The 12,942-nt window shown below is 35.1% G+C and overlaps 2 protein-coding genes across 2 annotated transcripts; one reads left to right on the plus strand and one right to left on the minus strand.

Annotated features, from left to right (window-relative positions):
• Nucleotides 1-218: 218 nt before the first annotated feature.
• LOC106684794 (large ribosomal subunit protein eL21) lies at nucleotides 219-9,124 on the minus strand. Its single transcript, XM_014427069.2, has 5 exons — nucleotides 9,041-9,124; nucleotides 7,505-7,642; nucleotides 3,573-3,706; nucleotides 1,303-1,432; nucleotides 219-327 (listed from the first exon to the last, which is right to left on the minus strand). Exons 2-5 carry the CDS (start codon nucleotides 7,631-7,633, stop codon nucleotides 241-243), a joined length of 480 nt encoding a protein of 159 aa, XP_014282555.1. The 5' UTR covers nucleotides 7,634-7,642; nucleotides 9,041-9,124; the 3' UTR covers nucleotides 219-240.
• Nucleotides 9,125-12,413: 3,289 nt separating this feature from the next.
• LOC106684789 (uncharacterized) lies at nucleotides 12,414-12,941 on the plus strand. The gene has a single exon (XM_014427062.1). It carries the CDS (start codon nucleotides 12,414-12,416, stop codon nucleotides 12,939-12,941), a length of 528 nt encoding a protein of 175 aa, XP_014282548.1.
• The last annotated feature ends 1 nt before the right edge of the window (nucleotide 12,942 follows it).

The following is a 12,942-nucleotide window of genomic DNA, read 5'->3' on the forward strand; positions in this document are numbered from 1 at the left end:
GCTACTCACTTACATTAATCAGGCTACATTAAACTTAACTCAGTTCTGTCCATCTTCAGCCTTCAAGTTGATTTGGAAGTAGTGATGTTACCCACATTATAGATGCAGTCAATAAGTATTGAATAAATATAAATTATTAGGATTTATAACAAGATTAGCTATTATAATTGGTAAACAATATAATTGAGGAATAGGATCAAACCTTTAAAACAACTACATCAATAAAAAACACATTTATTTTTAAGCAATAAATTCATAAGGTATAGGAGCGAGCATTATTGGAGGCTCCTTGACAGTTATCAAATGAGCAGGTCGTGGCTGGGCAGGCTGTAAAAGAAAAAACAAATCAGAAAATAAATTATATATATACACACACACACACGGAATATAACTTACATATAAACTAAGCAGAATTTTAAGTTAATAATAATTCAGCAAACAATTAATTTTATTTTCCTCAGTATTAATGAGCAAGTTACAAAACATAAATATTTAATTATAAAAGTCACAATTCATACCAAATCCAACAATAATTCATGATTGCTGAAATGTACATCCTAGTAATAAGAGCAGAAAAAAATTATAGAAATTGAGATTTTAAGAAGAAATAACAAATCAATGGAACAACTGGATCTCATGTAAATCAGATACCAATGACATTTACAAATAGAATTGGAAATATTATCCCAGGAGAGAGTCCAAAATAGGGGGTTGGCTAACAAAAGATGGAATGAAGATGATTTGCAGGTAATAGGGGGTTGGCTCACAAAAGATGGAGGAAAGATGATTTGCAGGTATGTTTTCTCTCAGAAAAATCTAAGTTTTCACCTCCCAACCCTTTAAGGTTTACCACCACTTTTAAAACTGCTAAGAAAAATCACTTTCCTCTTAGAATGCAGTATCTCAAAAAAATTAATAAACAATCGCACAAAAAAAAAAAAATTAAAAAGATGAAAGGAATATGGTCCGGGTGCGGTCAAGAAAAACTCAAATAGTAGAAATATACTAATTTAATGAGCCAACGTTTCGCCCCACGTTGCAGGGCTTCTTCAGGGCTATTTTGACGGCAGTCAAAACTAAAATGACCATTGGTGATGAAATGACAAAAATTAAAAAGATTTCATTCTAGGTTTAACAAAGAAGTAATAGGTAAATTACTTATAAATTGAAGTGAAAACAGACAAAGGTAATAAATTAAAAATTACAGCACTCACTCTCTATTTATACACTGTTCTCTAAAGCATAGTAGTGAAAAAGTTATTACTGCCATACCAAAAAAATTGAAAATTAATAGTAGCTAACCTGTCTTTTCAATTCAACTCGAATACCCTTTTCTTTAGCCTCTTTCCTGAGCCTTTCATTTTCTCGTACACGCTTCAAGAAATCTTCACGGCACTTGGAGTGGTTGACATGCTCAATACGGATGTTAATCCTGAAAATTTAAAAGAAAAAAACATTTAACATTATAAAAGAAATATGAGGGTGGTTTGAAAAGTTCTCAGAATCACCGCTAGATGTCAGTGCTAGAGCAACGAGGATCCCTCGCATTGATCACACATCCTTTGTGAGTGGTAGTGACGACTCTTAATCGTTTTATGCGTAGTGATTTGTGACAATGGAAAAAACTGAGATTCGAGCAGTGATTAAGTACTTTGTAAAGAAAGGTATGAAAGCAAAGGAAATTCATGCTGACTTTCAGAACACACTGAGGGACTCTGCTCCTTTATATTCAATCGTTCCTAAGTCAATCAGCGAGTTTAAATTTGGTTGGGAGAGTTTAGATGATGATCCATATAGTGGACGGCCAAAAAATGCTACGGTCCCAGAATTGATCGCGAAAGGTCATTGAGAATCGTCAACTGAAAGCGCGTTAGATTGCTAAAGCTGTTGGGATGTCATCTGAATGGGTATATCACATTTTAACTAAAGAATTCGGAATGAAAAGAATTATCCACAAGATGGGTGCTGTGGCTCTTGACATACCCGAAAAAAGGCCTGGTTTGGCAAGGAAAAAAGTCATCTTTTATCAGGACAACACCTGCCTGCTCACAAGTGCTATTGCCATGGCAAAACTTCATGAACTGAGGTACAAATTGTTGCCACATGCACCTTATTCACCTGATTTAACCTTCATCTCTTCCACAAGCTGAAAATTTTCCTAGATGGACGGAGATTTCCTACAACGGAAGAACTGACAGCCAAATTGGAGAGGTATTTTGTAGGTCTGGAGGAATCTAATTTTTGAGATAGGATCAAATCAAGGCATTGGAACATCGCTGGACCAAATGCATTAATCTACAGGGAGACAATGTTGAAAAATAAATGCAGTTCCACCGAGGTAAGACACTTTTTTCAAGTACATTCCGAGAACTTTTCAAACCACCATCGTATCAAGCTGAAATTGGTTGCCTAAAAAAAGCTAATACCAAGAAAACTATTTAGAAACTAACTTATATCAAATCAATGAAGTAATAAGATTAAGTTCGGATGAAGTAGGAAAATTAAATTTTCTAGTCATTAAACAAGAAACATTACTTTTACAGTAGGTAATTTTTATTACATAGATCCATTAAATTTTTTAATAATAAATAAAAAAAATGTTACTTTTAGTGAGCTTGATGCTTTATACTGTAATATAATTATGATAATTAACATTTTTCTCATAATTCAAGTTTCCTCAACTGTTTACGGTGACTAAAATGACTGTGAAAATGGTGTCTCAATGAAGATAATAGATTCTTAAGGGAACATGATATATAAAATGAAACAGAACAGATAATCTTCGACAACTATGGATCTTAATTACCCATGCAAGAGATAGAGATAGTGAGCAGCTGTTGAGCACACCGAGATCAGACTGAATGAAGACTAGCGGAGAAGAATGAAGGAAAGTGTTAGAGAAACAAAAGTCTACCTCAGAAGTGTAGAACTATATGGTAAGTAAATAAGTACATATACTTCCTTTAATATATTCTTTTTAAGATAATACAGAACTGTCAACACAATAATCAAAAATATTTTTCAACACTAGGTTATAACTTTCCTAGGATATATTCCTATTTCATAACATATTTCACTAATGAATTAAATAAATGCAAAGACAGAGGTAGATATGCTTAACGCTTGAATGGATTTAAAATATTTTCATGATGATACCAAATTTATTCCTGATATTGAATTCAAAATATTTCTGAAACTCAGTAATTTATTAAGAAAATTCAACCTTAATAAAATTCTATTTTCATACAAGAGTATTCAAACAGAAATAAATTTAGAAAATGAAATTTGATTGTATAACCTTTAAAACTTTATCAGCAGAGCCTGCCATTATAAGGAAATATTTTCAGTCAAAGAAAGTTCTACTGCCAAACCTGCAATCAACTATAGTCAATCCAGGCTCTGGGCAAGAATAGGTTAATTTTTGGCAAGCAGTTAGTTGAACTTAAGCTCAATTGAAAAAATTAGGATAAAATATCCCAAAATAATATCAAGTAATAAACCAATTAATAAAAACCAGAAATCAATCTAAAATCTAGTCCATAGAATCACAACATGAAAGAAAATATACCAACCTCTTAGGTAATATTTTTCCACGAACCCTTTTGTTAACAATCACACCCAACGCTCTAGGAGTTACATTGTAAACTCGTCCTGTTTTCCCATGATAACTTTTGTGGGGCATACCCTTCTGCACAGCACCATTTCCCTAAAAAAAAAAAAAAAAATATGGGTTTATATATATATAATGTTAACATAAATATATTTAAGAAATAATAGAAAAATAATAGAAAAATTATTATGTATTGTAAAGTAAAATATTTTACATGCCATTACATTACCATTTCATAAACTACAACAGTTCTAGTAAAAATTTTAATCAGCTTAACTGAAAAAAAAAATACAAAAAGGATAGTATAGCTGAAATTAACTGCCACCTACACTTTCGTAGTCTTTCTCCTGAGCCATGAGAATTAAGAAGGCTATTGGAACTCCCTAAACCTGCTAGTCAGTAGCTAAAAATAACTCACCTAATTCCACTGTCCAATAGGTGAATATTGCATTTTTTTCTTAATTTCAAGTTTAAATCTATAATTTTAATTTTTTTTTGTTTTACATTAAATTTTAACAAAAATTATTCTAAGCAAACATACTTATAAATCAGAAAACATCATGCCAAATGGCCCACTCCTTTCAATCATAGTCATGGATGAGATTTTAAAAATATGCAAACACGGGCACTGTGAGAAAGTGGAATATGAGGAAAAATCTAGCCCAGGTTAGGGATTTTGCAGACAATATAGTCCTCACCACAGACTCAAATGAAAATTTACATTAAAACGTGATCGAAGCTGAACTGAATAAATGAAAGGAAGAACATGGCACTGAATGCAAGGTAAAGCAAGTTAATATACATTGGATGTGAAGAAGAATTGATAATTCCACAGCAAGGAAGATATACTAGAAACACCTGGTGGATAAACCTATCTTGGATCAGTGCTCAGCAGAAATGTAAACTTTTATCAAGAGCTTTCCAATGGAATAAATGGCAAATAGTGTGCATTATCAGCTCTGTAATACTGTAGTAGGGAAAGGGAGATAGAAATCAATGTCAAACTTCATATCCTTAAGGCTACCCTCCTACCTACCTACCTAGTCTACTTTATGGTAGTAAAAGTAGACTAAGTAACTTTATTTTCTGTTGTTCAGGCACAGAAATTAAGTTACAGTATCTGAAATGAAGTATCTATGAAGAGTAGTTGGTAGAACAAGGAGAGAACAAAGAGGAAATTAGGATACAAAGGGACCTTGGAGAAACTGCCCTAAGGGACACTGTCGAAAAGAGGCAACTAAAGTGATTCAGTTATCTATGCTGAATTCAAGAAATTTAAAATTTTTTCATTCATTTTTGTATACATTGCATATCTTATTTGCTATTTTATTATTTTATTTATTGCTTCATTATTTTTGTTGAAATGTTTAGTATTTTAATATGTATTTTAACAGTTTGTTGATTTTTAAAAATTTATATTTGTCACTAAAGTATCTTTCATATATTTTCTCATATCTCTAACACTATTTTATCCATTATTCTGTTAAAGGCACATTGGGTTGAAACCAAAATATGAAAGGGAAAAAGAAGGGAAGGAAAAGAAAGCAAGAGAGAAAGGGGAAAGGATGGTAAAGGAAGAAAAAAAAAAGATAAAAGAACCAAAGAAATGAAAAAAAAAAAAGTCATGTTCTTGTGTTGTATATTACTAATGTTTATAATTATTATTGTATACTTGTATAGGCTTATTTAATGTAGGATTAAAAATATCATTTGATTAGACTGTAAGAAGTATGTTGTGTGACTAGCAACCCAATGAAGTTGGGCAGCACAACTTTATATTTTAATAAAGTTTTTCCTCGCAACATATAATCATGTATTGAGGGTTAATATATTGTTTTAAGTTAATGTATAAAACTCTATCTATTATATTGTAGAATTCAAAAATAAAAATTGCAATGTTCATATAATTTAAATCCTCAGATATTTAGCATTTTGGTCACATTTGGACGCATTATTATTAGCATTTTGTGCAGCATTAAAAAAACTTAAGACTTTTGAGTTTAAACTTGAAACAGAAAAAATTTCCACCACTGTAGGGCAAAAGCTTTAATTTAAATATATATTAGTTTATTAACAAAAAGAGATTAAATCCTTTAAAAACAATAGAGCGAAAAAGATAGTTTTTTTTAGTGTGTAACTTCTTTCCTAATTAACTTAAATTTTATTTAAAATTAAATTAGAAAGAAGTTTTTTGAGTTCTTAAAACTTTCTGGATGAAATAATTTAATTGAAGGATTGAAACATGTTTATTTTAGTATATATATTAGTATCTAATCAATGTCTATGAGATAAATTTTATTTGATAATTTTAAGATTGAGTGTTACCTTTATTCAGTTACTATAAACCTCATTATCTAAAGGTACCTAAACATTTACACTCTACCTAGTACCACTCCACTTATTGATTAAGGGGGAAGCGGTATTAACCTATCTAATGAGAGAAGAATAGACAGTGGACAGAGACAGGAGAAGCTACTGGTCACGCGACAATAGCTATAGTGGTGGAAAGCGAGTTACCAATACTACAATACTGCTCACCACTTCTAGATAAAACACCCATTTTAGATACTAAGATTAGTTACTTACACCTAAAGTTAGAGGATTGGGTACAGGGTTTAGTGGAAACCCCAGGAGATTATCTGCCCTGTTTCACTGATGAATCAAGAATGGATTCGACAGGACTAATGGGGGCAGGAGTTTACATTAAAGAATTAGGCATAGAACTAAGCTTCCCACTTGACAAGCACTCGACTGTCTTTATGCCCCGAAGTCACTAGCTGTGAAAAGACTGGTATCACCATCTTTTCAGATAGTCTGTCTGCCCTTCAAGCCTTGGAGTCACCTCTAATTTGGTAAGAGAGTGTAAACAAGCCTTAAAATCACTAGCGTGCTTAAAGAAGCTTCAGTTTGTGTGGGTCCCAGGACACAAGGGAATCATAGGTAATAAAAAACCTGATCATTTTACTAGAAATGGGGCTGAGCACCCTCCTATAGGACCAGAACCATTCCTAGGCATCTCTAAAAGTCATCAGAGAAAAGTAGTTCTTGGACATGGAAGAAAGCCGGTAAGAAGTGGAGGAATTCTATAGGGCTGAGACAGGCCAAGATTTTAATAACTTAACTCTCTACTTCTAAAACTAAGTGGCTGCTAGGTCTTAACAGAAACGAACTCCGATTATTAATAGGAGTCCTGACAGGTCAATGCAGACTTAAAAGACATCTTAAGATATGTGGAATAGTTCATGATGAAATCTGCTGCTTATGCAGACAGGCCCCAGAGACTGCCTTACATTACATATACTGATTGTGGTAGGTATGCCTCATTAAGATATTAGGCTTTGATAGAATTAAAGGAAATGAGGCTTCCTCTATAGATTGGGAGTCCCTTTTGAATTTCATTAGAAAGACGAAAAGATTCAATATAGAGGAATAAGATACATAAAGAGTCATTCCATTGGTTTGCCTTGGGGATGGCAAAAAGGACCAATAGGCCCACTTGTCAGACTTGTTCCCCCCACCATTACCAGTACCAGTATACTCTACATTACTATTGAGTATTGGAGCTGGGCACTTACTAAGTAGGGCGATTCTAGTCCCTTTTAATTTTATCAATTAAAACTTTGTGTGTTCACAGTTTTTTTTTGCATTTTGAAGAAAGCATGAGAAGTTTCTTGTTATTCACGTGCCTGCAGTTATTGTTCTTTAGATAATTATGAAGTTGAATGAAAAGACTAGATTTCAAAGAATATTTTAAAATTCATTGAGGTTTTTAAAGCATAAATAGTATAGTTTTGTTTTTCTGCTATATTATTTATAAAGCATAAATAATTTAGTTTTGCTTTTTCTGCTTTATCATCAAGTTTGTACATGAAAGAAAAAAAACTTAAAAATTACCTTAATTGAAACAATGTCTCCAACTTTGTAGACTTTCATGTATGTGGAAAGTGGAATGACGCCATGTTTCCTGTAGCCCCGTGAAAACAAGTCACGGGTACCTCGTCGATAACCCTTAGAGTTGGTCATTTTTCAGGCCTGTAACAAAAACAGAAATTAAATAACCAAAATTTAAAATAAGAGTCTCTAAATAAATGCAACATATGACCAACTAAAACAAACTAATAAGCTACAAATTATTACATCTATAATTACTAAATTATTTGCAGGTTAGCAAAGAATTATTAACATTAAAAAATTGTAGAGTAGATATTTCATTAAAGCTGCAAGTATCAAACACTCATGTTCTATTCACTGTTAATTAATATCCAGTTTCCCATTGAATAAACTAATACAAATTCAAATAAACTTTCAAGAAATGTAGAAGGACCTACAGCTTCAAATAAATTATATGCCAGAACATGAAAAATCTAGTACAATTAATATACAAAACAGGGTTAAAAGTAATCAAAACCCAAATCAACTAATCACATATCAACATAGGCTATAAATGTGCCTAAATCAATCTGCTAAAACTAGAAAATTTGCTCATTAATTATTTTGTTTTTTTTTTTAATATAGAAATAAATAATAAAGTAGGTATAAACATTTACACAGACTTGTAAATAAAAGTATTAAAGTTACACAGTACATACCTTACATAAGCCAATTTACTTTGATAAAAAACAATTTATTCCAATCACACTGAGGAGAAAAGTACTTTCTGATTTCAAGTGATCAACAGCTAGTTTCAATTAGATACAAAACCAGCTCAAAAAGAAATAAAATGCCACATTATTTAATTGAATTTTAAAATATATTAACATACAAAGTATTTAATAAAAGTTAGGAAGCTGAGCTGTACTTGGTAAATAGTTTTATAGCTTCAATTCAAATCTGTGTTTTGTTTTATTAGTTCAAATCTGGTCGGAAAGCAAACTGAAATATTTTAAACTTATAATGAAACTAGAAAATAAAATAGTGAAGTAATAATAGTAGAAGTGATGCCAAAAATTTGCTTACATTCAATGAATTAAAGATAAAATAGCAAGGATTGATCAACTAGTATAAATCAAAATCAGAATTATATCAAAAAAAAAAAAAGTTTTAGTATACAAACACAAACTTACACAACAATAATTGATCAAAAGAGGACCTCTGAAAGATCAGCAGTTATTTTCATTGAAGTACACACATGATTTAAAGGTTTAAATAGATGCAAATACACAAAAATTATCTGGTTTGAACCAGGAAAATTTTTTTTATATAGTTAATAAACTGCATTTTAGGTTGAATATACAGATGCACGAGTATTAGCAACTAAATTTGAATTTTTTGTAAACTGAACCCAAGTCGTGGCATTCAATGTCAGGCAAAGGGTGACGATTAAGTAAAACTTATTGTAAACATAATGATGTAAACAAAGATTTAGTATAACAACAAATTATTAGTATAATAAATAGAATAATATAAAACACGACAAACTTATATTCTTACCTTTCACGTATAATCCACGTGCTGTACTGTCAACACAGCCTAACCTAGTAAGATGGTTCTGCTGTTACAAAGAGCTAATATTACCTGTACCAATATACAATCTTAGCTTAAATATATATTAAAATGAAATAACTTTAGGTCCTACGCTTGAAATAACAATAAATTAAACAAATACTCATATTATATAAATTCCTATCACCACCGAAAGTTTATATTAATAATCTATATACATTGAGTAAAAAAAAAATTATTTATAAACGTAAAATCTAGTTTCAAAGCATTCCTCTGTCTTAAAGGCTTTTTTCTCTTTAGGGAAATCATTTTTCTATCTTTAATAATTCTAATTTGTTGCCCATGTCCAAACAATATATCACATATATCACTTCTTCTGATTATAAAATTTCCCTTTAAATATTATAATTTGAAGAGGGCCTCTTCTTTGACGTAGTATCGGTGTCACTGGGAAGACAACTACTAAATTTGTTCTTTTGTCTAGGCTAACAATTTTATTTTCGTAAAACGTATTAAATTGAAGTATAAATAGACTAAAAAGACATTTTTAAGCAATTGAAATAAGGAATTAAGTATGATTATATGATGGCAACATTGTAAATATTATGAAACTATTTTGAAACCTCTCGATCATCGAATTATTATTATGTGTTTTTTTGTTTTTGGCTAAAAAATGTTTTTAATGTTAGTTTATATTTGGTTGTGTAATTTAGTAGTAAACATTATAACTCAATTGATAAATACTGTTTATACTAATACCGATCATCATTTCTATTGATACATGCATTAAAGTGGTGACACTGAACGTGAGTTTAATAATTATTTATTTTTACTGGACTTTAGTTAAGCATGCACAAGTACGAATTAATTGACCTTCTGACCGGCGAGGAGGAGCAGAGAGAATTAGTGGAATCGGCGACAATACCCAACGCATTATCCAGGCTACCGCATTTAATAACCTGTGGTTTATACAAGTTGTTCAGCTCTTGTAAGATAACTATTATCTAGAGATCCACTTGGTCTGAGGTAATTCTACTAAGGGGAACCACACAGCATCAACATCGTGGAGAATGGCAAACTTTCAGCAGTGATTCATGACCTAATTGCGGTTGTGGCAGCACTAAAACCACTAACGGGATCTAGGACGAGTCGCTGCGATACCATGTCACTCAGTTGGAATTGCAGGGTATCGAGGAGTGATAGTAGACGGCGTCTCTGTTTTTACCACGACAAATTCGGAAAAAGGCTATCAAGTACAGCCAGCCATGCAATTGGAAGCAAGCTTTAAACTAGCAGCAGCGGTGAATAAGGCGGGTTGAGTCGCAGAAATAACCAATCGCTGACTTTTTATCATCCACAAAAAGTCTGGAATCAGATATCGAGTGGATACTGGAACCACTATATCTGTCTTTTCGAAGAGGAATAAAAAAGTAAAGCCGTGCACGAATCTGACCTTGTACGCGGTCAATGGAACGCCCATTTCTATGTATGGGAGCGTAGTTCAAAACTTTGACCTGGGTCTTCGGCGCAAAATGACATGGAGGTTCATAGTGGCAACCATGAGTCATCCAATCATCGGTGCAGATCTACTACATCACTATAATATCATAGTAGATCTCGCCGGATGTCAGCTGGTGAATCAGGTGATCGCAAATGATTAAAGAGGGGATTTGCCGGCCATCTAATAGCCCTTGAGCCAGTCCACTTCACCTAGGGAGAAGGATGGAGGCATACGACCCTGCGGCGATTATAGACAGCTTAACGTCAGGACGGTCCGAGATAGATACGCTGTTCTTCACTTGGCGGACGTCAACCTTAATATAAACGGTAAGAAGATCTTTACTACTTTTGACCTCAACCAATCATATTACAAAATTCCGGTAACATAAGCCATCCTGAAAACGGCGGTTATTACACCCTTCGGTCTTTTCGAATGTGTTTTGGTCTAAGGAACGCATCGGAGACCTTCCAACGGTTCCGGGCTCGGGTGCTTCAAGGTCTCAACTTCGCCTGACGTCATCATCATCGCCCCTAGAGACGAAGAGGAGTATAAAACATATGAGGAGGAAGTCCTGCGACGACTTGAAGACTACGGAACCTTTCGAAATGTGTCTTCGTTCGCCAGGATGTCGCATTCTTAGGCCATATGGTCAACGACACTAGCGTTAGCACTCTTTCGGCCAAGGTTGAAGCCATTGAATCATATACCATACCGGCTACGATGAGGGACCTATGACGTTTCCCAGGTATGTTTAACTTCTACCGTCGTTGCATATCCAGAGCGGTGGATTTGCAAACTCCACTCAACAGGTTCCGCATTGGGGCGAAGAAGAATGACAAGGGACCAGTCCACTGGGACGAAGACTCCACGCAAGCATTTTAACAATGCAAAATTACCATACAGAATGCTGCAGTGCTAGGACATCCTAAGGAAAACGCTCATCTAGTCCTAGTATGCGATGCCTCCAGCACCTCAATGGGAGTAGTTTTACAGCAGAAAGACAGCAGTGTTGGCCGACCTCTCGGATTTGTTTTCAAGCCGTTTGCCCCAGCACAGAAGAAATATGCCACCTACAATAGGGACCTATTAGCAATCTACCAGGCCATCAAGCATTTTAGGCATTAACTGGACGGACGATATTTTGAGGTATGGACGGACCACAAACCGCTGGAAGGTGGTATCTATCAAAAGCCAGAAACAGCTACACCCATGCGGAATCGTCTGGCTAAGTTTATCAGCCAGTTTACGACCGATATCTACCACGAACCTGGGGAAGAAAACACCGTCGCCGACGAACTCTCGAGGGTCGAGGACATCGAGTGTACTGACGATTATGCACAAATAGTTGCAGAACAGCAGAAAGTCCTAACCGTTATAGAGCTCCAGAAAAATGACCGCCTTCGACTGCGATGGATTAAGCCTCCCGGTATTGCAACGTCAATCCTCTGTGAGACCTCCACCACTCAGGCGCGGCCATGCGTTCCTAACGCCTTACGAGAGGAAATTTTCCACCGCCTGCAAGACCGCTAGTAGCACAGCGGTTTTTCTGGCCTGGCATGAACGCGGACATCTCAAGGTGGACTCGGTGTTGTATTTCATGTTAGAAATCGAAAGTGATTCGTCATACATTAACCCCTCCTTACAGGTACCTTCACTCCCAGTTCCAGGTTTGAACACATACACGTTGACCTAATCAGACCATTGCCAAACTCCGACGGTATGAGGTATTGTCTAACGATCATTGACCAATTCACCTGTTAGCCTGAGGTGTGCCCTCTGGAGGAGATAACAAGTACCAAGGTTGCATCAGCGATTGTGGGTACATGGATCTCCCGCTATGGCACGACAGCAAGCATTACCATGGACCAAGGGCGCCAGTTTGAGTCAGATCTGTTCATAGATCTTACTTGTATATTAGGTATCCAACGTAACAGGACTACGGTGTACCATGCTCAGTCCAATAGCTGCGTGGAGCAGTGGCACAGGACCCTCAAGACATCCCTCTTGTCTTCACTGAACGCGTCGGGATGGACAGGTACGGCACCATCAGTTCTTTTAGGCCTCCGATCGGCAGTGAGAGATGACGTGGGAGCCAGCGCAGCGGAAATGGTATTTGGGCGTAGAGGCTGCCTCCCAAGAGAGTTCTTCGAGGCATCAGGACGTCGGGAGGACTCCGAATCGACGCTGATGACCCTACGGGAGGCCATGAAGAATCTCCGCCCGGCGCCATACTGTAGCAGCACGTCCAAGACCTTTGTGCATCGAGCCTTAAAGGACTCCACCCACGTATTTCTAAGGGACGACTCCGTTAGGTTACCGCTCACTCCACCATACTCTGGACCCTACAGAGTAATCTTACGGTATGGCCAGGCGCAATATCAGCCTTAAT

The sequence above is a fragment of the Halyomorpha halys genome, unplaced genomic scaffold, assembly GCF_000696795.3.
Source record: "Halyomorpha halys isolate HHAL.00 unplaced genomic scaffold, Hhal_1.1 Scaffold617.1, whole genome shotgun sequence".
NCBI classification, from domain to species: domain Eukaryota; kingdom Metazoa; phylum Arthropoda; class Insecta; order Hemiptera; family Pentatomidae; genus Halyomorpha; species Halyomorpha halys.

Excerpts from the sequence above, each read along its gene's own strand:
- LOC106684794 (XM_014427069.2), bottom strand. The coding sequence starts at position 7,633 with ATGACCAACTCTAAGGGTTATCGACGAGGTACCCGTGACTTGTTTTCA. Across the intron at positions 3,707-7,504 it reads GAGACATTGTTTCAATTAAG|GGAAATGGTGCTGTGCAGAA; the intron begins GTAATTTTTAAG and ends TTTTTTTTTTAG. Across the intron at positions 328-1,302 it reads GAGTTGAATTGAAAAGACAG|CCTGCCCAGCCACGACCTGC; the intron begins GTTAGCTACTAT and ends TTTCTTTTACAG.
- LOC106684789 (XM_014427062.1), top strand. The coding sequence starts at position 12,414 with ATGGACCAAGGGCGCCAGTTTGAGTCAGATCTGTTCATAGATCTTACT.